This window comes from Carettochelys insculpta, chromosome 11 (assembly GCF_033958435.1).
Source record: "Carettochelys insculpta isolate YL-2023 chromosome 11, ASM3395843v1, whole genome shotgun sequence".
Lineage (NCBI taxonomy): Eukaryota > Metazoa > Chordata > Testudines > Carettochelyidae > Carettochelys > Carettochelys insculpta.
In genome coordinates, this window is record NC_134147.1 from 19812279 (window position 1) to 19838520 (window position 26242).

The 26242-nt window shown below is 53.8% G+C and overlaps 1 protein-coding gene across 2 annotated transcripts; it reads left to right on the plus strand.

The window, feature by feature from the left end:
* The first annotated feature begins 1717 nt into the window (after positions 1 to 1717).
* SART1 (spliceosome associated factor 1, recruiter of U4/U6.U5 tri-snRNP) lies at positions 1718 to 26232 on the plus strand. Of its 2 annotated transcripts, none has more exons than XM_075004819.1 (20): positions 1718 to 2077; positions 6383 to 6437; positions 7396 to 7451; positions 9585 to 9711; positions 11250 to 11355; positions 12450 to 12527; positions 13890 to 13989; positions 15070 to 15212; positions 16817 to 17023; positions 18129 to 18250; positions 18383 to 18540; positions 18866 to 18996; positions 19515 to 19688; positions 20682 to 20792; positions 21062 to 21149; positions 23790 to 23880; positions 24432 to 24567; positions 24813 to 24902; positions 25348 to 25469; positions 25711 to 26232. In XM_075004819.1, exons 1-20 carry the CDS (start codon positions 1744 to 1746, stop codon positions 25727 to 25729), a joined length of 2448 nt encoding a protein of 815 aa, XP_074860920.1. In that variant the 5' UTR covers positions 1718 to 1743; the 3' UTR covers positions 25730 to 26232. The 2 variants fall into 2 exon arrangements, with proteins under 2 accessions (XP_074860920.1, XP_074860921.1); XM_075004820.1 differs by having other exon boundaries at positions 19518 to 19688.
* Positions 26233 to 26242: the final 10 nt, after the last annotated feature.

A 26242-nucleotide genomic window follows, 5' to 3' on the forward strand; every position in this document is an offset into this window, starting at 1 on the left:
TAGTAGCTAGCTGCACAGAGTCCAAAGGCACCAAAGTCTAAGACCAGAGTCTTAGAAACCACAGGGTGGTTGAGATGGTTGGGGCACCACAGCCCAGGGTGCTTCCTTGCCCTGCCCCCTAACCCAAGGCCTTTGTTGGGGGGGCTCATGGTTTTAATTCTTCAATGCTGGGATGCCTCCCACACCCCGCAGTGCCTGCAAATGGCAGCTAGAGCCACGGGCTGGCCACAGCAGCCTGCGTTCCTCACCTCCTATGGGAAGAAATCTGCCTCCTCCCACTCCGACCTGAATGGCTGATATCAAGCCGGGAGGGGTTGCAGCTGCTTTGGAGGATAGGTTCAGAATTCCAAATCTAGACAAACTGGAGTACTGGTCTGAGGTAAATAGGATGAGGTTCTATGGGACAAATGTGAAGTACTCCACTTTGTGTGAATGTGTTCTCCCTTACAAAATGGAAAGCGGGCTCCCTAGGCAGGAGTACTGCAGAAAGGGATCTAGAGGTCACAGCGGACCACAAGCTGAGCATGAGTTAACAGTGTGAAACTGTTGCAAAAAGCAAACATGATTCTGGGAGGCATTAACAGGTGTGTTAGGAGCAAGACACAAGAAGTCATTCTGCTCTGTTCTGTGCTGATGAGGCCTCTGCTGGAGTATTGTGTGCTATTCTGGGCACCACATTTTAGGCAAGATGTGGAGAAATTGGAGAAGGCCCAGAATAGGTCTAGAAAATGTGACCTAGTAAAGAAGATGAAAATAATTGGGTTTGTTTAGTCTGGAAAAGAGAAGGCTGAGAGAGGAAATGATGCAGCTTTCGGGTACCTAAAAGGGTTTTACAGGGAGGAGGGAGAAAAATTCCTCTCCTTAGCCTTAGTAAATAAGATAAGAAGCAGTGGGCTAAAACTGCAGCAAGGAAGATTTAGATTTGACATTAGGAATTTTTTTCTTAATGTCCAAACTGTCCAGGTGGTTAAACACTGGAATAAATTGCCTAGGGAGGCTGTGGAATCTCCATCAATGGAGATCAATAAGAAGTCTTGTGCCACCTTACAGACTAACAGATATGCGGGAGCAGAAGCTTTCGTGGGCAAAGACCCGCTTCATCAGATGCGTGAGTGGGGAGCTGGTTTCAGAGGGGTATTCAAAGAGTGGGGTCCCAGTAAGAGGGAGGGCCAGAGCTGACAAGGTCTATTCAGCAGGGTGGAAATGGCCCAGTATCAACAGCACTTATCAAAAGAGATAAAAACAAGTCAGATCAGACAGGGGGATGTGAGCCTTTGTCAGCATCTAATGGGGAGATACATTTTGATATAAATGAGATAAATAAACATCAATGGTAAGGTCAAGTTAGACACATTGGCCAGGGATGATCTAAATGGCGCTTGGTTCTGCCATGAGTGCAGGGGACGGACTTGGTGACATCCCGAGGTCCTTTCCACAGTCTATGGCACATTCCAGCTGCCTGCGGTCAAAGACCACCTGGAGGCAACTGCAGACAAACCGGAAAAGGGAAGGAGTCACTCGGACGTAGTAGCCTGTAAGCAGGATGTGACGTCTGCATAACTCGGAATGCGATGGCTGTAAAACAGGATGTAGCGTAACAGGGAGGAGCAGAGCGCAGATAAACAGGAAGTGATCTCTAAATGACCCGGAATTGGGGAGGAATGAACTCGGAAAAGTGGGCAATGACCCGGAAGCATAGTCCTGGTAACCCCGGAAGTGTCGCTGGTGCCATTTTGCGTCTCCATGGGCTCCTCGAAGAAGCACCGGGAGCGGGGGGAGGCCGCGGGCCCTGAGGAGCAGCAACAGCCGCCGCTGCCGCCGCCGCCCGCGTCCTCCTCTTCTTCCTCCTCTCGGCACCGGGAGCATAAGAAGCACAAACACCGGGGCGGCGGGTCCAGCGAGCGGCGGGGAAAGCGTAGCCGCAGCCGCGGGGAGCGGAGCAGCCGGCGCAGTGGGGGAGAGGAGGCGGCCGCGCCGGGCCGGAGCAGCTATGGCCGGGCAGGGGACAGGGGCGCCCAGGATGCCGAGGGAGGCAGACGGATTAAGCGGGAGAAGCGCGACGATGGATATGAGGCGGGTCAGAGCCGGGGGGCAGGGTCATGGGGCGGCATCGGGAGCCTAAAGGACAGAGCCGCCCAAGAGTCTCCGAAGAGCTTGTGTGGAGGGAAGTCGGGATTCGGTTAAGGAGCCCGCAGGGAAGCGGGGGAGGGGACTGGGAACCCATCGGTGGCCAAGGGTGGAAGGGCTGTCGGTGGGGCCCAGAGTGAAGGGAGTGGGGTGTGTGTATGCGCGCGCTGTGGTTCAGCAGGAGCAGGTTATGGGCTGGAGTGTGCTGGGGGGATTTGTAAGGGAGTGATGGTGATCAGAGCTCTGTGCGGGCGAGGGAGAGGATTGATGCGTTTAGTGAGATCTGGGAATGGGCAGAGTATTGGGCCAGGAGGTCTGGGCCAGTAAGTGTTTGTGGCGTTATAAAGGTGGCTAATCGTAGAATTATAGGGCTGAAGGGACCTCAGGATGTCATCTTGTCCAGCTCCCTGCTTCAGGAAGGATCAATCCTGACTAAGTCATCCCAGCCAGGACCCTGTCAAGCTGGAATTTAAAAATCTCTACCACCTCTCTACACAATGCATTCCAGTGTTTCACCACACTGCTGGTGAAGCAGTTTTTCCAATATCCAACCTACACTTCTCCTTCTATAACTTCAAACCATTGCTCCCTATTCTATCTGACACCACTGAGAACAGGAAGTGACCTGTAAATTACCCGGAATTGGGGCTGAGTGAACCCGGAAAAGTAGGTAATGACCCAGAACCATAGTGCTGATAACCCTCAGTCTTCTCTTCCGTAAACTAAAAAAGCCCTTAGTCGTCTTTTTTGTAAACTAAAAAAGCCCAAATCCATTAGGCTCTCCTCATAGGTCATGTGCTCAGCCCCTTAATCATTTTTGTTGCCCTCCCCTGAACCTGCTCCAGCACATCCACATCCTTTCTATACTGGGGGATCCAAAAATGGACACAGTATTCCAGATGTGGCCTCACCAGTGCCAAATGGAGGAGAACAACATCCTATCTAGATCTGTGCAAAATGCTCCTCCTCATGCACTGTAATATGCCGTTAGCCTTCTTGGTTACAAGGGCACACTGTCATATCCAGCCTCTCATCCACCATATTGCCCAGGTCCCCTTCCGCTATACTGCTGCTTAGCCAGTCGGTCCCCAGCCTATAACAATGCTTGGGATTCTTCTGTCCCAAGTGCAGGACTCTACACATCTCGTTTTTGAACTGCATCATGTTTCCTTTGGCCCAATCCTCTCAATTTAACCAGGTCCCTCTGGATCCTGTCTTTACCCTCCAATGTATCTACCTTTCCTGCTAGCTTTAGTGTCATCTGCAAATTTGCTGAGGGTGCAATCCAGTCCCTCACCCAGGTCATTAATGAAGATGTTGAACAACACTGGCCCCAGAACTGAATCTTGGGGCACTCTGCTTGAAACCAACCGCCATCCAGATATTGAGCCAATGACCACTTCCCATTGGGCCTGACTGTCAAGCCAGCTTTCTATCCATCTTATAGTCCATGGATCCAATCCATACTTCCTCAACTTATGGGCAAGTATGTTGTGGGAGAGTGTATCAGAAGTTTTGCTGAAGTCAAGGTATATCACACCCACTGACTTCCCCATGTCCACAGCGCCTGTTACCTCATCACAGAAGCTAATCAGATTGGTGAGGCATGACTTGTCCTTGGTGAATCCATGTTGACTACTCTTGATCACTTTCTCTTCTTCCAAGTGCTCCAAAATGGATTTCTTGAGAACCCCCCTCCATTATTTTCCCAGGGATTGAGGTAAGGCTGACTGGTCTGTAGTCACCTGGATTGTCCTCCTTTCCTTTTTTAAAGATGGGCACTACATATACCTTTTTCCAGTCATCTGGGATCTCTCCCGATCTCCAGGAGTCTTCAAAGATAATGGCCAAAGGCTCAGCAATTACATCTGCTGGTTCCCTCAGTACCCTTGGGTGCATTAAATCCAGACCTATGGATTGCAGATGACACCAAGTTGTTCAGGACAGTCATTGCAGATGACACCAAGTTATTCAGGACAGTCAAAAGCAAAAGGGATTGTGAAGAACTACAAAAAGATCTCAGCAAACTGAGTGATTGGGCAGCAAAATGGCAAATGAAATTTAATGTGGGTAAGTGTAAGGTAATGCATGTTGGAAAAAATAACCCAAATTACACGTACTACATGATGGGGTCAAATTTAGCTACGACAGATCAGGAAAGGGATCTTGGAGTTATAGTGGATAGTTCTCTGAAGACATCCACGCAGTGTGCAGCGGCAGTTAGTAAGGCAAATAGGATGTTAGGAATTATTAAAAAAGGGATCGATAATAAGACAAAAGATATCATACTTCCCCTATATAAAACTATGGTACGCCCACATCTTGAGTACTGCGTGCAGATGTGGTCTCCTCACCTCAAAAAAGATATATTGGCATTAGAAAAGGTTCAGAAAAGGGCGACTAAGATGATTAGGGGCTTGGAACGGGTCCCATATGGGGAGAGGCTAGAGAGACTGGGACTTCTCAGTTTGGAAAAGAGGCGATTGAGGGGCGATATGATAGCGGTGTATAAAATCATGAATGGTGTGGAGAAAGTGAATATAGAAAAATTATTTACCTTTTCCCATAATACAAGAACTAGGGGACACCAAATGAAATTGATGGGTAGTAGGTTCAAAACTAATAAAAGGAAATTTTTCTTCACACAGCGCACAGTCAACCTGTGGAACTCCTTGCCCGAGGAGGCTGTGAAGGCCAGGACTCTATTAGGGTTTAAAAAAGAGCTTGATAAATTTTTGCAGGTTAGGTCCATAAATGGCTATTAGCCAGGGATAAAGTATGGTGCCCTAGCCTTCAGAACAAGGGCAGGAGATGGATGGCAGGAGATAAATCACTTGATCATTGTCTTCTGTTCTCCTTCTCTGGGGCACCTGGCATTGGCCACTGTCGGCAGATGGGATGCTGGGCTGGATGGACCTTTGGTCTGACCCAGTATGGCCATTCTTATGTTCTTATGATTTGTGTACATCTAGTTTTTCTAGGTAGCTCTTAACTCGTTCCTTCCCCACCGATGGCTGCCCTCCACCTTCCCAAAATGCATTGTCTGGCACCATAGTGTAGGAGCTGTCCTTGTCTGTGAAGACTGAGGCAAAAAAAGCATTGAGTGCTTCACCTTTTGTTACGTTGTCTATCACTAGGTTACCTCTGTCATCAACACCTTCTCTGATAACCCTTTTATTGTTAACATGCCTGTAGAAATCTTTCTTGTTACCCTTCACATCCCTTGCCAGCTGCAGTTCCAATTGTGCTTTTGCTTTCCTGATTACTGACCGGCATTCTCCAGCCATATGTTTATACTCCTCCTTAAAGGAGTGTAAACTGCAAGGGTTGGATTGGCTGGTGGTTTATGGTGATGACTAGCTGCTGGGGAGCAGTTTTGGAGATCAGGTGTGAGGAATGGGTGTGTGTGTGTCCTTCTTGGACATGAATGTGTTATGGGGCAGAGGTGAGGATTTACGATTTCTGATGAGTGATCAGGATGTGCTGTCTCATGGGCTGGAGGGAGCTTCGGGTGCTGTCCTGCAGAACGTGGGAAGATGAGGGTTAGGGAAGGTTTAGACCCACTAACTCATTGGTGGGGTGAATTTGAGGGAGAAGGGAGGTGGGAGATCAGAGTAAAGCAAGGAAATGAGCTCATGTTCCTTCCTGGGGCAGGAGCATGCATATGTGTATAATTGCTCAAAAAGGGGTTATGCAAAGTTATTGGTGAAGATGAGGTCAGGACAGATGTATTGCGAGGGGATGACGACTTTGATTATGGGACATCTGTATATAAAGTGCCCTGAAAAGGTGTTTTAATAAATAACTCTATACAGTAACTGTAATGGCCTGAGATTTGGATAGAGTTTCTGTCTGCCAGCATCAGTCTAATACATCCTGTTTTGTGGTACCATATATTTTGCTGTGTTATGGAATCTACCCACTGACCTCTCTGTTGCTCCAGAATCACCCAAGTTATAGCCTTTTCTGTCTCGTCAGTAGAATAACAGCTTGGTTTCCTCTGTGGGATCTTTAATACAGCTGATGGGCAAAGGAGCCATGCTGACATTTCAGGTCCCCATAAGAGATGTGTTTATTCACAGCATTACTCATTATAAAAAGCCTGTCTTAGCTAAGGGGCATTCTCAAGTTACGTGCTATGCAGGAGATTGCACCAGTTGGACAGTGTGGACCCGTCTGGCTTTAAATTCTATTAAAACAAGGACTCTTACTTTTGTCTTGTTTACAAACATCACCTTGATTTTTCTCTAAACAGCTACCAGCTCAAAGACCAGCCTGGGGGATGCTTCTCTTAGCATTGAAGAGACCAAGTAAGTGAAATGCTATGTCTAATGTATTTACATACTCTTCAGTTGTGTCTAAGCGCTAGAATGCATTTATGTTGCCCTATGAGCTTGGATGATACTTTTATCCCCATTTTACAGATGGGGAAGCTGAGTCACCAGCAGGCTAAGGGGCTTTAATTTTGTCTCAGCAACACGGAGTTTGTAATTTATTTCTCCAGTTGGCACTCTTGGCTCTTTTGAGAATTTGGAAAGAAATGAATGAGGGATTGGTCTGAAATACACAAAGATGATTCTGAATCCAAAATCTTAGCAGTCCCATCAGGCAAGGCATAGAGCACAAACAAGGCTCCAAGCTCTGGTCTGTCCAGCTTTTTGCTGGAACGCTTATCTTGTTCTGTTTATATAACTTTTTCTGATGGGAGGGCAGCATGGTCTGGTGGGCAGAGCACTGGACTGGGAGATTGGAACATCGTGGGTCACCTTCACAGGAGTTAAGACTCCTGCTAGCAGAGCTCTTGGTCACTGGATACAGAAGCTTACCACTGTCAAGGTGCAGTTCCCAGGGAAGGCATAGAGGAGGTTGTCCCTAGGTCCCACTCAGGAGAACTGAGTAATCAACCTCAATTGGTTCCATTTGTGCTCAGGAACCATCGTTGTGAACCAGTACCACATTGTGCTGGACGGTGTGCAAACATAGAACAAAGCTTTGTTATTTGTCCTCCTCCCCGCTGTTCCTGAAGCTTCCTAATCATTGGTGTATGTGTCCTCACAATCCCCCTGGAGGGAAACCTGAGGCACAGAACAACACATTGAATCCAGTGTCTCGCCCAAGAAGAGGGTGGCATTGAACCCAGGTGTTCTGAGTCCCACAGGAGTACTTAAACTGCGGGAGAATCTTTTCTTGATGCTGTAAATGAGTTCTGCTCATATAGGCTGTGTGTATTTGACAGCTAGGCCTTGTAACCCTCTGTTTTCCCTCCAGTAAACTCCGAGCTAAACTTGGGCTGAAGCCTTTGGAAGTCAGTGCCATCAAAAAGGGTAAGTCTGGCTTTTTTATCAGTTAAAACAAAAACCCAAACCTTGGCTTTGGTCCCAGAACACTCTGTACTTATCAAGGCTTTAACATCGCTTTGTAGGAAGGGCACGAAAAAGGCGGAGGGGGTCTGTAATATCTTCCCACCTTAATGTCCCCCCTCTTCTGTGTATTTCAGTGGAGGTCTTTGCTGGAGGGTTTCTGTTCTTGTGTTCCACCACTCATCTCTGTTACCTGCTGTCTCGGGGCTCTTTGGTATTGGGTTCACTCAGGTCTGTCCAGTTTCCTATGTGGAGCACACAAGTGTCTGAGTACTGAACTCTTTAGGTGTAGCAAATTACTCGTTCAATATGGGGGTATTTGGCTGAAATTCTGTGGCCTGTGGAGGCCAGGCAGGATAACGTAATGGTCCCTTCTGGCCTTAAACTTTCTGAAACTATTGCATATCTTTTGGTGAGGCCCTTTTGTTGCAGTATGTGAGGGAGTGTGGGGGGTACATGCGAGAGAGAGGGAGGCTGGATTTGTGTGTGAGACAGGCAGAGCAGCTCACAGTGGCTAAGGATGACCCCTGGGGCTGTAACCTAAGCTGGCAGCTAACACCTCTGTCCTGATCAAAGAGCAGGGAGGAGCGGAGCTGGTTTTTGAATCACAGGCAGCAGTTAGAAGCTGAGGAGAGAGAGGGAAGGCAGCCAGCCTGGCTTAAGGGAAAGCTACACCCCAAGTGGGGCATCCCTTAGGCTCCTCTTCCCAGGATGGGTTGGAATGACTGTCGCTGCCTGCTGTACTGACACCTCCGTACTGAGCTGAACCTCTGTCGACTAATAAATTTCCTGTTCTACCTGCTGAGCAAGAGTCGCTCCTGCCTGTGGCCGGGGTGCAGTGCCTGGGGACCCCTGAACCCCATCACACAGTAGCACCCAGGAGCCCGAGTACGGGGCCAAGGCCCCAGCATGCTAGGTGCTGCACAAATAACACCGTTTCTTAACTTGTCTGGCTGCTAGCTCTGTAGCATTTGAGCACTACAGTGCTTAATGTACATATCCAGACCACTCCCTGGAGAGGTAGGACAACACTGATACCATTACACAGGTGAAGAAATGAAAGATGAGGCCGTGTCTGCGCTAGGAGCGCTACCAGCGTATGTATGCCAGCAGAGCACATGACTCAATAACACTGGCGTCGCGCTGGTCTCGTAATGCTACCCCTCCACAATGCCAAACGGCTGCAAGTGCCGGTTTGCCTGTTTGGCTACGTTTACATCAGAGGCTGCTCAGACCCCTTGCTGAGAGAAGTCTGTAGTGTAGACATGACCCAGGGCGCTTGCCTGATGCCACATGGGGAGTCTGTGACGCAGCAGGTGCTTGAACCGTGGTCTAGGCTTAAAGGCAGGAGCTGTCTGGAAGTCTCCCCAGCTTCTGTCTGAATTTTTCTTGTGATGCTCTGGGTGGGCTGTTGAAGAGCACCCAGTCTTGGCCTGGCAGCTGGCAGGAGCACGGGTAAGGCAGTGCTTAGTGGTTCTGAAAATTCTGCCCTGTGCCAGCTGCGGCGCTTAGGGACTGCATCCTGGCATGCTCTTCCGCTCTAGGCGTGGTGGCAGGGCAAGCAGAACTGGAGGGGGCAGGAGGGCTTGGTAGCTGTTGCATTCCTTCTCGGTGGAGCAGAGCAGTTCTCAGACGTGATGTTTGTACAGGGGGTGTTCATCAACATGGCAGAATGTGGACAGACCTTGTTCTTCTGGCCTCTCTGCTGCCTTGTATCACTGGCCAGTGTCTGCCTAACGCCTGTCTTGGACCAGGCATCCGGGCGCATGCCTGCTCCTTGCTAAGCAGCCCTTTGGAATGTGGTTTCCTCCTCTTTGCTGGACCCAGCCTCTGCCAGATCCTGCTGCTGCCCTGCCCGCAGGGGACAGGGCTCCGGCCCTCCTTGTGGTGGTGGTGGGAGAAAGGCATCAAGCCCACTCTCTGATGAGACATGTGAAGGCTCCGCCCCGCCCTCTCCCAGCTGACTAACCCATTCATTTGATCCCTGTGCCATTCGTTTTCACTAGCTAAGCACGAATAAGAGAAGTGCACGTGGCACGAGGGGTCCCGATAACCTACTTCTGTTGCAGCTCCCCTGTCCTGTGTGTTCCTTTCCAGAAGCGGGCAGTAAAGAGGACCCTGTGACGGCTGAGGTGATCAACCCAATCGTGCTGAAGCAGAGGGAGGAGATCCGGGAGAAGCTAGCGGCCGCTAAGGAGAAGCGACTTCTCAACCAAAAATTAGGGTAATTCCCTCCCCCCCACCCCCCCCCCCACCCCCCCGCATGTACGCGCTTGGTTTTGTCCGCACTTTACTGTCGAGTGTAATGCAGTGTCCGCAGCTGCCAGCCATTGTGCCGTCCCCATGCTTGATACATATGTGAAGACATCCTTCGCTGGTGGCAGAGGTTGAACCTGAGTTGCCTGGACCTAACAGCTTGATGTGTCATTAAATAAGGCGCGTGTTTTTCCCAGTGAGGGTAGTTGACCATAAGAAACCTGGATCAAGGGTTACATCTGTGCTAGGGGGAGATGGGTTCCTTATCCCTGGCTGGGTTTAAATCAAAATTAGATATTTTCAAAGAGACCTGCTGTAGTTCAGTAGAAATTACTTCAGGGCAGTCCTTGTGTCGTTCTGGGGTCAGGCTGGATGATTTTGGACGAGGTCCTTCTGGCCAAGAAGTAGCTTGCAGACCTCCTTGAAAGAGGATGTTAAGGTTGAGAATGTATCTGGGTTTCTAGAAGATCTGGACATTTCTATGGACATTCTAGTTAGCAATCATGTTCCGGGAGAGGTCTAACCATCATGCTTCCAGGCTGAAGCCCATCGCTTGCTGTGGGGTGTTATTTCAGATCTTCCTGGAGGGCAGCTTATTCCACCCTGCCACCGGCCAACTTCTTGCTCCTTCCTCTGAAGCATCTGGGAGGGGCACAGTACTGGGCCGGGTGGACCCTGCATCTGATCCATTCAACATTTCCTCGTGTGTGTGGATTGGGTCCAGCAAAGCCTGATGCAAGTGAGAGGAGGAACAGTCACAGAGAGGGGAACTGGTTTGCTTAAGGCCGGTGGTGAAGGCAGGAATGGCGTGGATGGTGTCCTGTTCCCCAGTCACGTTGCCTTCCCTGGTGGGACAGTCGGGAGAAGTGGTCAATCACCGGCCGTGGCTGGGTATCACCTTATTGGAAGTGCTGGCTACCATCCATGAGGTGTGAGCCATTCTGTCATCCCTCCTGGCTTGTGGGGGGAATTTTGATTTCTAGTATTTGGCTGAGACTGAAATTGAGACTCCCAAAGCCTCATCTGCTGCCTAGCCTCATGTGTAGGCGCTCAGTGCCTCTGATCACTGTCTGAGCACCTCACTGTGAGTTGAGGAGAGATTTCGCCCAGCAACAGAGATGGGGAAAAACTAAGCCACTGGACAGCATTCGTGACTGTTGACTGAAGGTCACACATCAATTCGAGCAGAGGGGATGGAACTTGGGCCTCCCAAGTCCTGGGCCAGTACCTGACAACTGAACCACCGTTCCGTGTGTTCCCTCTTCCACCCTCGCTAATACATGGCTCTGCATTGACCAGAATGTGACCTGAGCTCTCCCATGTTGGGGCTACAAGAACTCTACCACTGAACCACTAATGCATTTCCTCTGGCCAGGGTGGGCCTTTGAGTGCCTGTTCATTTAAAGGGTCCAGAGGGCTCCAGGGAGGTGGTGACAGTGGTGGGGAGCTCTCTGGGGCAGAGCAGCTGCCTTTCCTGCTAGCTTCTGTCTCGGTTCCCCCTTTTAGGAAAATCAAGACTCTGGGAGAGGATGACCCGTGGCTGGATGACACAGCTGCTTGGATTGAGAGGAGCCGGAAGCTGCAGGTTGAGAAGGAGCTGGCTGAGAAGAGGGTTGGTATAGTCCTGGAGCTTTTGGGCTGCATGGGCCCCTTGCTGGGGATACCATTTCCATGTGTGACATGGGTCCAGCTGCCCTTGTCTTCAGCCCAGTAGGACAGCGTGTTCCATCCCTAGCCAGCAGCTGGTGTCATCTGCCTGCTCTTGGTTGTGCCAGCTCCCTGGTTGCTTCCTCAGTAAGGGCCTGAGGCTGTCATTCACCATGTGCGGCAGAGAGCTGCATGGTAACTGGCGCTCTGGGAGTGCAAGCGTTGGGTATGGGAATGCAGGCTGGGGGGTGTCGTATTGGACTGAGCTGTGCCGATAGCTCGCTGTTGGGGCTGAAATTTGCTGAGCTGTGAGCCCGCCACAGACGTTGGAAGATGTGGGCAGCAGCCAGGTTTAACCCTTGCATGGTTTAGGTGTATTGTGGCAGTGCCTGGAGCCTCCAGGCAGAGCGGAGGATCATGCCTGGCACCAGCCAATCCCAAGGAACCACGTATAGAGAAAGTAGAGTAGATTCAATGGCTGGATTGAGCCAGGAGCTCAGATTCTCTTCTCCTCTGTTCTGACCACTGGACCGGTAGTGTCCTAAAGGAATGTAAGGATTGCCAGCGGCCCGGCCCGGCCCGGCCCCCCGCCCCCCAGTTAATTGAGGAAGGTGCCCCAGGCTTAAGTCGTGCTGCACCAGAACGTGGCTGGAACCTGCCAGGGCCAGAGGAGACACCTCGGCCGCCACCACCATGCGCTTGTTGTGCTGTGTGGTGGGGCGCGCGCGCAGAGTGGCCGGAGGGGCGCTCCACACCTGCGGCTCTCCTGAGCTGCACTTCACCGCACCATGCTGCTGCATGTGGCAAATGGGGAGCGTATTGGGCACCACTGCACTAGGCAGTGCTCAGTGGGTCGTAGAAACGAGGGGGGGGCGTAATGCTTAGCTCTAACCACTAGACTCTGCTGTCTCCCAGTGCTGGGGAATGAAGCTCTGAGTCCTAACCCCTGGCTCTTTCCCCTCAGCTTTGGCCACCAGGCCCTATTTTGTAACAGGTCCCATGCGAATGCAGTTAATTTTAAAAACTTCATCTTTGTTTCTCTTTGATTGTTAAATTCAGGCCAAACTCCTTGAAGAAATGGACCAGGAATTTGGCATCAGCAGTCTTGTCGAAGAGGAGTTTGGGCAGAAGAAGAAGGTGAGACCAACCTGGACATGCTGGCGAAGTACAAATGGCTCAGCAGTGGCTACGGACCAGCCACATCCCTTGTAGTAGACCCTGAACAAATAGTCTCTGCCCCGAGGAGCTTACGGCCCAAACAGTGGGGAAAGTCACAGCGGGGGGGAAAGAGGTAGAGTAGCCAATGTCCTGGCCACAAACAGCCCAATAGCTCTTCCTGGGATGGCGTGGGGGGGGCAAGTCCCTGGCCGTGTAGGGCCTAGAAAGTCCCTTCAAATAATTAAAAAAAACCCAACAGGTTGTCTTATAGTCCTGGTTTTAGCTGATTTGTCATCTTCCAGTTTGTCTCTGGCTCTTCCTCCGGTTTCTCTCTCTCTAGCACATGTGGCTGCTGGGTGGGGAGCGCCACATAGACCCTAGTGCCCCCAGCGAGAGAAGGGGTCTTCTCTGCACGCCTCTGGAGCTGGGGCCAGCTGGGCAGGAGGACTGGCCAGTTTTGCCGACTGAAGATGCAGTAGTATTGATGTCTCCCTTCTCATAAGGACTTCCCTGGAAGCTATGTGGGACTCCAGGTGCTAAGGCCTTGCTCCAGGCCAATCATTTCCTTGCTCCAGTGTGACTGTCAGTTTCAGTGTATCAAGGGCTGGGAGTGCCCCACCTGTGGCTTCTCCCTGCAGAATTGATATTGCTCCAAGGTAGAAACTGCGGGTCCTCCACCTCTAGGCATCTAATCTGAAACCTGCTCTTTCTAGCCTCCATACAGTGAGCTCAGCAGCTGGGTCTTGTGTCCAGTTCTGGTGTACAAAGACCCAGAAGGACGTTGAGAAACCAGAGAAGGCTCAGGACAGCCATGCACATTATTAAAGGGCTGGAGACGTTGCCTTCGAATGGCAAACGCCATGAGCTCAACCTACCTAACTTAACAAACGGAAGGTGAAGGGGCAGTTTGATCCTAGTCTGTGAGGGCTTCCGTGGGGGACAAAATTTGTCTGCTAGATTGAAGAGCCCACCATTGTTAAAGGTCTGACGGGAGCCAGTGGCTGGAAGATGACGCTAGATGGATTCAGGCGAGATAAATCAGTAGGTAACTTTGACAAGTGAGGAGAGGTCACCCTTGGAACAACTTCCCGAGGGCTGCCGTGGCTTCTCCATCACTGGCAACGTGTACATCAGGGCTGGGTCTAGCCGATCTGCTTTGGCCAGGAGGGAACTCGGGGCTGTCCTGTGGCCTGCGTTGTGGCGGTGATCCAGTTGTCTCCTGGCACTCTCATTTGTGACTGCTGCAGAGATGGGGAGCTGTGTCAGAGTTCGACTTGTGGGACTGTTCAGGCCTTTTCCTCCCACACTGACTTCCCTCCTGTTGGATCTTCCCTTCCCCAGGATTACTACAGCTCCCGGGATCTGCAGGGCCTGACAGTGGAACACACCATTGATTCCTTCCAGGAAGGCGAAACTGTTGTACTGACACTCAAAGACAAAGGTAACCAAAGGGGCTTCCCTGGCACCCTTCAGTGTGGGAGCGGAGGGTGAGGATGTTTGTACTGGGGCGACATGCTACCACTGGGGCCTTCCCCACTCTAAGAGCTGGTTTTATTTGTAGGCCTCCCTGGATAAAATCCTTGATAGGATAACGGTTAGCGGAATTGCTCAGAGGTTCTACACGTGATCTTACGGTGCCTGTGCACATGTGTGAAGTGGTGCCTCTGTGGTTATACTGGGTGCTGTGCAGACTCTGCCCTCAAGCAGTCCCTGCCTCAAAGAGTTCATGGGCTAAGCAGTCGAGGGTGGGGGAAGGGGAAACTGAGGCACAGAGAGGGAAGGCCCTTGCCCAAGATCACCCAGCAGGGTGTAGAATGCAGGTCTCCAACTCCCGATCCATGTCAGTGCTCGCTAGGCCACACGGCCCGTATTCGCTGAATGGGGATTACGAGGGACGTTCCAGAGTCTGGGTGGCCAGGGGCAGGTTTTGTGTTGGTTTTGGAAGCAGAACTTTACCAAATCCGGTGTTACACCAACCCTGCAAGGAGCCCTTAGGCTGGGGAATCCATTTATCAGCCTGCTCCCCCTGCGTAGCAGTCATCGACTGCCTGTGATTCACTGCAGCTTCCCATAGTCCTGTTGGAAATGGAGGAGGAGTGGCCAAAAGGCTGGAGCAGGAAAGTCAGGACTTCTTCAGGCAGGCAGCTCTTGGGGCTGGGACAGTCTTTCTGCTCAGTTTGTACAGTACCTGGCACGAGAGGTCCTGCTCTGTGAGGAGAGCTCGTGGGCGTTACCGTCAGTGTTGTCACGTGGATGTACTAGGCCTCAGTTTCCCCGTGTGGAGCCTCTCGGGGGTGTTGTGGGGGGATTAAATGCCAGATGCAAAGCAGCTTGCTGGGCTAGAGCGGAGGGAGGGGTGATGCTGTGACAGACTCTTGCTGGCCAGCTGAAGCCCTTGAATGCGACGGGCTGTCAGTCGCTTGGCAGGCCACATCGGTTAGCTCTGGTGCCGGGAGCACCACAGCTGGGGCCTAGCCGGGGCTGTCGGGTAACCCCGTGGTGATGGCGTCTCATCTCCCAGGTGTCCTGCAGGAGGAGGAGGATGTTCTGGTGAATATCGATATGGTGGACAAGGAGAAAGCCAAGAAGAACGTGGAGCTGCGGAAGAAGAAGCCAGAGTACAGGCCGTATGAGGAGGAGGAGAGTGTGGATGACATGGCCATTGTAAGTGCAGTGCGTGGGACAGGGACAGGCTGCACGGGTTCTTGGGCTTCCTCCTCTAGTTTCAAATGGGCCCAGTTCCTTGGGAGGCGGGTGTCTGCACCCACATGGCTGGAATGATTGGGCTATTGGTTGCCATGAAATTAGGCGACCTAGATCACTCAAGCAACCAGCAAACCCTGTGATTGGTGGTTGTGATTTATCACTGGTCTCTAACCTTCTTCAGTCCAGGCCCCTGGGCATTTGGGTGCTTGGACTACAGCAGTATGGTGGCTATAGAGGGCCATGCTGTTAGAGTGCAGAGCTTTTCCTGGCCAGCCTGGGAAGGTGCCTTCTGCAGCCTCGCTGGAGGGCCGACCCACTGGCAGCAGAGCCAGGACTTTGGAAGGGACTAGATTTGCCATGGGGATTGCAATTCAAACCCTGATGGGTGTGGAGCATCTGTATGGGGAAGGCCATTGTAACTGCCGTGACCAGTCCCTCTGCCAACAGTGGGGGCTGCTACTGCAGGCTCTGTGACCTGCCTCATGGCTGTGATTGGAGGTGAGGGTTCCCAGTGGTGGCAGGCAGTGCCCCAGACACAGAGTATCCAAACTGATCTCTTAATGCCTTCACAGTCCGACTGGAGGTCTTTCCAAGAGAGGCTTTAGCCCAGGGGTGGGGAACCTACTGCCCATGGGCCAGATCCAGCCTGCAGCTGGCCTTGATTTGGCCCGTGAGGCTCAGGGCTCCCTTCTTCCAGTGGGGTGAGCTGATGCACCCACCATGCTGGGCTCTCCTTGCAGGCATTGCCCTTCCATCACTCCTGTTGTCTGGGGAATTGCGGCAAATGGGAGTGGCAGGGGGCTTTCTTGCAGCACTCTGGGCCTCTTGTGTCATCTCCCCATCCCTGGGAGCTGTGCCACAGAGGTACCCAGACCCCCACCTGCAGCCTGCACCTGCACCCCTCTTCCTCCCACCCAGACTCCTGCCTGCAGCCTGCACCCACGCCCCCGCTTCCTCCCACCCAGACTGCCGGATGTTGGGAGCTGTGATCGGAAGTCAGAGTGGATGCTCTAGTGCAACATTCCCAAACTTAAAACACTCACGTGCCGCTTTCGGGACGTCGGCCTTATCGCCACAGCCCCTCTCCCAGTGCTTATCTTCCGATTTTTCAGTACTTTATTTTCTGCCACATCCCCCTTGAAATCCTTTGGAGTACCACCAGCGGGACACACATCACACTTTGGGAAACGCTGCTCTGATAGTCCCTACTGGCTTCAAACTCTACGGATCTATTGAAAAGCAGGGAGGTGCCATGGTTTAAGTGGGGGCAGGTTGCCTGTGGGATTGTGGGCAGTACAGCTAACCAGGCCAAGGAAGATGCAGGATATGAATTAGGCAGGTATGGGGGGGCAGAGTTAAGAGGAAACAGCCAATCAGCAGAGGGGACAGCATATCCCAAGAGGAAGCTAGAAGGAGCAGTGGTGGGGACTACATGGGCAGCACATGAGCTGCAAACTGTCATTCTGATTTCCGTCTCCCAAGCCTGCTACACTGCTCTTGCTGCCTGGCCCCTGGAGGGTTGGGTGTGGGAGGTCTCTGTGCTCACATGGTCTCTCTCCCAGTACAAGCACAAGAACATCCTGTCGAAGTATGATGAGGAGATTGAAGGTGAGAAGAAGAAATCCTTCAAGCTGGACTCCAGTGGCATGGCAGATGGCTCGTGGGAGCGGGAGCTGCAGCAGGTCCGGGACAGCCTGCGGAGTCAGGCCCAGAGCCTAGACACGCCTGTTCTGCGCCTGGCCTCGGAGTACTTCACCCCAGAGGAGATGGTAAGAAGGCCTCCTATGTTAGCACTAGCTCCTGTTTATTCCAGGATCCAGCTCCCTATTGAATAGTGGAATGTGGGGTGGGGTAGGCCAGGCTCTGACTTGGTCCGCAGAACCCTTTTTCTAGTTGCCAGGCTGGTGGACTTTGCCCAGATGCTCAGGATCCAGCTGATGTCCAAATTCAGGGTCAGGAAGGACTTTGGGGGTTTTCACCCTCCTTTGCAGCATGAGTTAGGGATCACCCTGCTGAGCTCATCAGTTTCCTGCTGCTGCAGGGGCCTCGGTCGTTGGTGGCCTCTCACTCTCTCCTGTCTGTGTGGGGGTTTGCAACAGGTTCATGTCCTTAGGGATTAAACGCTTTAGTCTAAAGTCTTTTGCCTTAATTTGGGGAACTGGGTGACATTCCCTGCCGTGCGCTGTGTCAGGCTCAGACCGGATCTTTAAACTCTCTGAAGCTGTGACGGATGCTGTTACGTCTGTTACAATAGCACCGAGAGAGGGATTGCACCCTGGGGTGCTGCAAAGCACCCCCGGACTGAGATCAGCCCCCCACCCACCCTGTGCCCAGAGACAGTCCCTGCCCCCAAGAGCTCCCAGTCTGACTAGATCAAAGGGAGAGGTTGCAGCATAGAGGAGATGGGACTGACTCCATGGTTAATGACAGAGTTGGGAAAAGAACCCAGGAGTCCTGGCTCCCAGTCCCAAAATGGTGCTGCCTCTCATATGTGCAGGAGGTGGGATACTGCCCTTCGTCTCACAAGACCAGACTCCTGAGGGGTGGCAGGGACTGAAGCAAAGTGCAGGGAGCTAACCCACCAAGCCAGGGGGTGGCTGAAGGGCAGTGCCTTGTCCCAGTTGCTCATGGGTATGTATTAGGGGGTGATGCCAAGGGCCATGTGCCCACACTTGTGGCTGTAGGTTCCCAAGCCTGGCAGAGTTGGGGGTATGTGGAGCAGGGCCTCAGCTGCTTATGGGTAGGTACGCGGGAATGTGCCAAGCCCTGGGTACTCATGGAAATTAGGGCAAGGTGCCACCCACTAGCGTAGGGCCTTTCTGTGTGGATGAGCAACAGGGGCTGTGCCCCACTGCGCACTCTGGTCTCTCTCAGAACATCACCTTCAAGAAGACCAAACGGCGGGTGAAGAAGCTGCGGAAGAAGGAGAAGCCAGTGAAAGCTGATGATCTACTGCCACTGGGCAATGAGACAAACGAGAACGACTTTGGCTCCCGGTAACCAGGGGACAGAGGATTCTGGGAGTGGGGAGACCGAGAGGGCTGTGGGGGGGAGTTAGACCACGTACTAACCATTTTCTCTCTCTCTCTCCCCCCCCCCCCCCGCCCCAACCCCTGGCCGCCCCCAAGGTTACGGGGCCGAGGGAGAAGAGCCCACAGGGGGGAGGAGGAGGAGGAGGAAGAAGAAGAAGAAGAAGAAGACGTGGAGCAGAGCGTGAACCAACCTGCAGACCTGCCACCCCAGTCAGATGACAACCGGGTGGAGAACATGGATATTAGCAGTGATGGTGAGGGGCTGGGAGCCAGGACTCCTGGGTTCTTTCTCCTGTTCTGGGAGGAGAGCGGGGTAGACTCTCAAAGGTTATTCTCACCATGTGATCTGGATCAATGCCAGTCCCTGAGATCTGCCTCGCAGGTTAGAAAGGCAGCAAGCTGGTGCCTGGTATCGAAACAGCTGAGAAGCCAGGGCCCTAGGAGCCAGGCTTTTTGTCCAGTGGCCCCCATTATCTGACCTGCTGCTCTCCCAGAGCCCAGCCTGCCGCTGATGGAAAGGCCCCTTGGAATGCACGTTGCTGTTGCTGACCCCTTCTCTCCACGCTGCTTTCCCTGCAGAGGAGGCTGAGAAGGTGCCCAAATCCCCAGTTGTCCTGGAGGAAGATGAGGCAGAGCAGGAGCTGCAAAAGCAGCTGGAGAAGGGCCGTAAGCTCCGGCAGATGCAGCAGCTGAAGGAGAGTGGGGAGAAGGTGAGGAGACTTGCCCATGGGAGAGGATCGGGGGGGCGGGTCGAGGAGCAGTCTGAGTGCTACTCTCGTAACCATTTTGCGCAATAGAATGAGGTCAAAGACGGGGAGGGGGAATAGGGTGTGTTTCAAAGCAGCTTTCAAGTGCCCTGGAGCAGGGGCAATGTAGGTGGTGCCAGGTCCTGCTGCGAGTGCAGGGGACTGAACTCGATAACCTCTGGAGGCTCCTTCCCATTCTGATTCTCTTCTAATGTGCCCCCAACCCACTCAATCTCACTCCCCTCCCAGAGCCAGGGAGAGGATCCTGAGGTCATCCCTGTTCTATGGACGGATGGATGCGTTTCCACTGCTCCTTGAGTGAACCCTCCAGAGAGCATGTGGTACCCAGTCATACCCTTCCCTAGATCTCCGGTTTGATTGCCCTGACTCTGGGGCCTCTTGGTAATCCATGGTCCAGCACATCAGCCCTCTGCCTCATTAGCTCCCACTTGCTGCGTAACCTGGACCTTTTGCTCGCAAAGCAGGTCATCGAGATCGTCAAGAAGCTGGAGACGCGCCGTAGTCGGGAGGATGATGAGGAGCTGGAGAGGAAAGGAGCAATAGTCTTCAATGCCACCTCTGAGTTCTGCCGCACGCTAGGCGAGATCCCCACCTACGGGCTGGCAGGCAACCGCGAGGACCAGGAGGAGCTCATGGTGTGGCTTCCTGAGGATTTCCCCCCCTTTCCCCTCCATGTATGGGCTGGGCTGGGCTGGGCTGGGCTGGAAGGGAAGGAAACTTCCCCAGCTGGAGAGGCACCAGCAGAACAGGAGCCAAGCGCCGTGGGTCAGAATTATGGGAAGCTGGCAGAGTGGCCAAGGGAGAGGAGCCCAGGGCTGTGACAGAAGCAGGGCAGCGTTAGGACTGATCAGCAATAGGATGTCTGGGTGGGTTGGGCGAGAGCCTGGAACTGGAATAGTTGTGGGTTAGGGGTCGAGTCAGACATGTTGCCTTATGAGCGTTTTGGTCCAGGTACATCATGGTCCCATTTTAAAGCATGCCCTTTCCTCTGGTGCACTGCATCATGGGAGTCCTTGGCCATGGTGCATCCTGGGGGACAGTCTGGCCTGTAGAGCAGGGGTGAGCAGAGTTTTTACATTGGGGCCCCACTTTTCATCCCTGCAGTTAGCAGGGCCCCTCCAAACCTGGCCGATGTCATCGAAACGGATGAAAGTTTCAATTAAGTTCCTATGAGGGTGCAGGGGAGGGAGCCCTTTCAGGACGTGTAAGAAAAAAGTCGGTAGAATGTAAAAACTGAAGAATCGGTCCAGAAGGGAGACCACACAGCCATAAAAACAGGAACAGATCCCAACATTTTAGTACGATGAATGAGCCTGAGACCCAGCAGCCGATCATGCTGTGTGCCCCCCTTATGACATTTCACCCCACCCCGCCCCCCACTTTGCTCTCCCCTGCTACAGAGGGAAAGGGGCATGCGAAGCAAGCAAACTGCCACTCCCAGGAGGCGCTGCAGCTGCAGAAATGCTTCCGTTTTGAGGCCTGGGACTTTTAGGTCAGCCCTAGCTAGGAGCACGGGACTGCAGAGCATGTCAGGGCCCGTGTGCTCTCTTGATGGGAGTAAGGGAGAGCCCCACCCTGCTGGGGCACCTATGTGCTGATGCCCTGGGTGGCCCCTCTCCTGCTTTCAGGACTTTGAACGGGATGACGATCGGTCCGCGAATGGAGGCTCTGATTCTGACGGCGAAGAGAACATTGGCTGGAGCACGGTCAACCTGGATGAGGAGAAACAGCAGCAGGATGTGAGCGTGGGGCAAAAGGGAGCGTGGGAGGGAACGGAGTCATTGCAGTCTGAGCTTGTTCTGGTGGGGATCGTCACTCCCCCCCGCCCCCCATCAGTATAACACAGCAAACCCCTGGGGGGCTGCAGGTCAGGACTGAGGGGCACTGGCAGAGCTGGCGTAGCAGGAGGCTGTGGGGTAAAACTGAGAGGAAGGGAGCCCTGGGCTGGCACACCAGGGGCTCCAAATGGAGGTTCCAAGACCCTGAACCCTGTCTCCCCACTTTGCAGTTCTCAGCATCCTCTACCACCATCCTGGATGAGGAGCCCATAGTGAACCGGGGCCTGGCTGCTGCTCTCTTACTTTGCCAGAACAAAGGTAAGTGGGGGGCTCAGGATGGGGCCCCTGTCCCAGAATCCTCGGAGGCTCCCAGGCTTGCCAGCCGTGCTACATACGGTCGATTGACCTGGTGTGCCTGGGAACACCAAGGACAAGACAGGCTGATAAAGGGAGATGCTTGTGCCTGGACACGCTCATTGACTGTAGCATTGAAGTTAAACTGCCCAGCCAGACAGCTGTGCTTCTGCTCTCCACGCTGGTCATAAACATGCCAAAAAAGGCAAGCACGTGCAGTGCCATTCTCCGCCTCCCACGTAGTACAGTACAGTGAGAATTTGCTTTAAAACTCTGCTTACTATGCAGAAGGTTCTTTCGACCCAAAGGGCCAGCCACATTGCCAGTCAGTATAAGGTTAGCACCAATGTTCCCCTGCTGCCCAATTGATTAGCAGAGCGCCCAAAGCTACTTAACTTGTTTCTACTCGTGGTGCACATGAATGAAAAAGATTAGAGGGAACATTGATTGGCTCTTACCCAAAATACCACACTGCTGGCCAGTCCTTTAGCTTTTAACGCTAAAGGTTTATCATAAGGTAAATGAAGAAGGAGAGTTAATTGGTACAGCAATCACGTGATTGCAAAGATTCAAAGTCAGCGTGTCAGGTTCTCTGCAGTATTGGTGAGTTGCTGGCCTGGAAGTCCCTCTGGAACACATCTGCAGCTTAGCTGAGTTACTCAGCCTGTGGTTCAGTGCTTCTGCATGTAGCAGAGTTCCTCCAGAGGTAAGAGGTGGGACTGAAGACTAAACGGCGGTACCACAGCTGCTCTTTCTAGCCCTTTTGCCATGTGTCTGGCCCTCCCTCTGTTCCAGACACAAATTTGCTAGCACATGGCACCGAAAGGCCTCAGGGCAGTGGTTCTCACACTTCTTTTGTACTGGTGACCCCTTTCACACAGCAAGCCTATGAGCGCAACCCCCTTATACATCAAAACCCCTTTTTGATATTTAACACCATTATACCTGCTGGTGGTGAAGTAGAATATGGGGGTGGAAGCTGACCGATGGCAACCTCCAAAGGGTCACAACCCCCGTTTGAGAACCTCTCAAGAGTTCTCTTTGCAGGCAGGCCCCAGTATAGAGTGCGGAGTCATCAGGGGTAGGCCCTGGAATGGGTGCAGTGTACAGCTGATGTCCCTTGATGGGCCATCAAACAGGCCTAGTGCTGATGCCAGTCTGTCTGGGAGAGTTGCCTAGAAACGCAGCTCTGCTGTGTGTATCTGAAACTCATCATGCAAAGGTGATACAAACACACACACAAGCTCAGCCTCCTTGGCAAACCTCTCCGTTAGCTCACCTGGCATCTGGTTAGATTGCTGGCCGTTTTGGTACTGGCAATACCATAGTGTTTCCCATATTTATACAGCATCGCTGCCTGGCTTCCTGGTCACAGCAGGGCTCAGCTCCTCAGTACCTCTCTGAAAACCCTCCCTGGTGCTTGGTGACCAAGGTGCAAGATCTTTGCTGAACTTGTAAAGCAGGAGCTACCCCTGTCATGGGGGGTGGTGCAGTCTGTGAGGTAGTCAGCCCAAACAAAGGATGGGGAGAGCGCCCCCAAGAGGGGGACTGATGTACTCGGGATGCGTCAGAGCTCGGGATAGAGTCTAGGAGTCCCGGCACAGCCTGTTGTGTGCTCCTGCCACGCAGGGAGTTCTGAGGCTTGACACCTGGCATCCCACGCGTGTGCCTGGATTGCCAGTGCCGGCTCACCTTGCTGCAGAGCGCAGGGCAACCCCAGAGCCTTGCAGGCTGGAATCAAGGCAAGCCACATGCTGCCCGTGGGCTCTGCCTGGCAGGGGAAGGCAGTAGATCTGGGAAAAAGCAGTGCAGGGAAGTTGTTTCTGCACTCACTTGCAGGCTCCGCCCCCATTGCTCCCATTGGTTGGGAATTGCAGCCAATGAGAGCGTCAGGGAGCAGTGGGAATAAGCACAGGGCAGCCCAGACCTACCTGTGCTTCCCCCAGAGCCTTGCTACAGATAGATATATATATATATATTTTACGCACACCCACCCACCCCCCCACCCCCCCCATGGAACTGGAAGAGACCTGGAGAGGTCATCGAGTCCAGTCCCCTGCACTGATGGCAGCACCAAGCACCCCCCCCCGATAGATTTTTTTTTTTTTTTTTTAAATCCATTTGCCCCAGCGAGGCAGGTGCTCCAATGCCCAGCCCACGCCCAGCACCCCCACTCCTTCCCCCTACTCCTGCACACAGAACTCCTCATTTTTTGGCCCCCCACCAGAGCCTACATGGAAAATCTACTAGTTCTCGGCCCCCAGAAGAGTGAATTGATCCCTGGGGGGTGGGCCCTGGGCCCCAGGGCTCCCCCCACGTGGGGGGATGGAGAACAAGGGGAGTGAGGAGTCTGTCCTGGGGACCATATCACTGAGGGCTCTTTTGTGCTTCTCACTTGTGTGGCCCTGACTGATTTTTCTGTGGGGCATTGGTCCCTCCCCTTCCAGTAGGTTACGCTGCCCCTGAAAGCCCCTTTCTCCCTGTGTGAGCCAGCACCTCTGAGATCTTGTTGGGCTGGTGTTCTGGTGGGGGGGGGGGAGGCTTCCCAGAGCACTCGCTGCCACTGAACGAGGCCTGACCCATCCCTCTTCTCCCCTTCCACAGGCCTGCTGGAGACGACCGTTCAGAAGGTAGCCAGGGTGAAGGCCCCCAACAAGTCGCTGCCCTCTGCTGTGTACTGCATTGAGGATAAGATGTACGTGGCCTTGTGGGGCGGGCAAATCCCAGGGGTGGATCATCACTGGGTGAGATCAGATCTGCCACCTCTGGGTCTCTTCCCCGAGCTAAAGCTCCGCCGCGTTAGCCATGACCGTAGCACCAACAACTAGCAGCAGGGTGTGGAGTGGGCGCGACAGGCTGTGTTGCCAGCAGAGGTGCTGGCCAGTGCTTGGGGTGGTGCCCCCAACCCCAGAGGAATGCCCAGGGTCTCGTAGCAGAGGCTGGCAGTAGTGATGGAGGGTTGGGGGCTGTGGATGCTACTTGTGCACCCCAAGGAACACCCATCTCCCCAGCAGAGCTGGGTCCGGCTCTCATGCTGCTGAAGGGCCCACGTGCCAGGGGAAGAGCCCTGGCTTGGCATCTCAGTCAAGACAGAACCCCCTCCCTTGCTCCTGGCCCTGTGTGGGGCTCAGCACTGGCTGTGGGGGGGGGATAGAGCACCCCCCCACACACTCCCGACCAGACTTGGCACGGCTGGGCCGGGAGAGCAGCCCACACTGAACTAGCCCTGAGGGGGGGCTCTCGCAGGGCCATCGATGACAAGTACAGCCGGCGGGAGGAGTACCGGGGCTTCACCCAGGACTTCAAGGAGAAGGACGGATACAAACCCGACGTCAAGATCGAATACGTGGACGAGACGGGCCGCAAGCTCACCCCGAAGGAGGTAGTGGGAAGGAGGCTCCCAGAGCAGGGGGCAGCGCTGCTGCAGCTGCGTTCCCACCCCCCGGGAAAGCAGCCGGGATGGCAACAGGCTGCTGGTCGGGGGGTGTGGCCCAGGGCTGGCTGGGAGCCGTGATGGTGAAGGAGGTGTTGTGGGGGGGATCCCCTGCTCCCACAGGTGGAGTGTGGGGGTTCCCAGCTGTGGGGCTGTGCTGGTCCGTGGTGACCTCTGCTACGTCCTATCCCCAGGCCTTCCGACAGCTCTCTCACCGCTTCCATGGGAAGGGCTCGGGGAAGATGAAGACAGAGAGGAGGATGAAGAAGCTGGATGAGGAGGCGGTGAGCGGGGGGTGTGGCTGGAGCTCCCCAGGAGCAGAACCTGCAGGAAGGGGGCTGGGGGGCAGGTCCAGTTTCAGCCTGTTGGCTGCACGTCTCGGGCGTGGATGGCAGAGAGCCTGGGCGGGACAGGAGCAGGGTGTGTGGGGGGGGTGCTCTCCCCTTGGGGTTAGTGTGGCACGAGGGGGTGCTGTGCGCTTCCACATCAGAAAGGTGCTGATTATGTGCAGTCATTGCCGAGGGGCCTGGCCAAACCCCTCCCGTCTCCTCTAATCCCCCTGCTGCTGAACTGGAGTAGGGGAGCCGCCTCCTGCTGGGGGACTGATACAGCCCCTGCACCCTCCCCGGAGCTGTCCCCCAGCTCTGTGCCGTGGCCCCTGGCTGTTAGGTTGGGCTCACTGGGGAAAGTCTGCAGGGAGCTCTAGTGATCCAGGCTCTCCCCTCTCAGCTGCTGAAGAAGATGAGCTCCAGCGACACCCCCCTGGGCACGGTGGCGCTGCTGCAGGAGAAGCAGAAGGCTCAGAAGACACCCTACATTGTACTGAGCGGCAGCGGCAAGAGCATGAACGCGTAAGTGCCCGTCCTCTCGGCCTCCACGGGCTTGGTCTGTCTGATCTCCTTGGGGCCAGCGTGCTAGGCCCTGGGCCTAAGTCCCCCGGCAGGTTGCTGCGGGGGAGCATAGGACACGGTTCTCCCGAGTCTAATCAGGGCACTTGCTGTGACCTGTGTTCGAGGGGACCCCTGGCCTGAGTGCTCTTGGGAAACGTTCCCTGGATCTTCATGTGTGTCCCCTCTCTCCTTGCTTCAACAGAAACACCATCACCAAATGAGCTGCCAGCACCGACCCTGGCAGCAGCTGGAGCCTGCGTGCCAGTTCCTGCCCAGTCTGACCTCGTGCGTCCTCGGTGCTGAAGGTGGAGAGCCTGCGCCCGCCTCCCGGGGGGCGACGCTTCAGTCCTGCCCCACTGTCAGCAGGGACCGACAAGCTGTAGCATGTGAAGTCGAGGGTGGGGGGGGGACTTCCCATGGTAGTTATGGGACGTCTCCTTCCAATGGCTTCCGCCTCTCAGCCTCTGCTGGGGGATGTCATATTGCCCCACACCGCAGAAGGGAGGGGGCCTGAGCAAGATACTAGGGTGCAATTAGTTACTGTCCCTTCAACTCTTGGGATGTCGTGGAGGCAGGACAGGCTGACCTGCCCTTCCCCCCAAAGCAGGCGCAGGGCTAGGACTGTGTACAGAGTTGAGAAGCTGTGACTCTTAGCACCAAAACCTTGTTTTTGTATTAAAGTCAAACCAAATCACTCATTAAAAGCACCAATTCCTGCCTGGGAGCTGGGCTCC

What these genes read in the sequence shown, in the direction of transcription:
- SART1 (XM_075004819.1), top strand. Translation starts at nt 1,744, where the DNA reads ATGGGCTCCTCGAAGAAGCACCGGGAGCGGGGGGAGGCCGCGGGCCCT. An exon ending in CGACGATGGATATGAGGCGG is followed by an intron (nt 2,078 to 6,382) that starts GTCAGAGCCGGG and finishes TTCTCTAAACAG; the next exon opens with CTACCAGCTCAAAGACCAGC. An exon ending in AGTTTGGGCAGAAGAAGAAG is followed by an intron (nt 12,528 to 13,889) that starts GTGAGACCAACC and finishes TCCCTTCCCCAG; the next exon opens with GATTACTACAGCTCCCGGGA.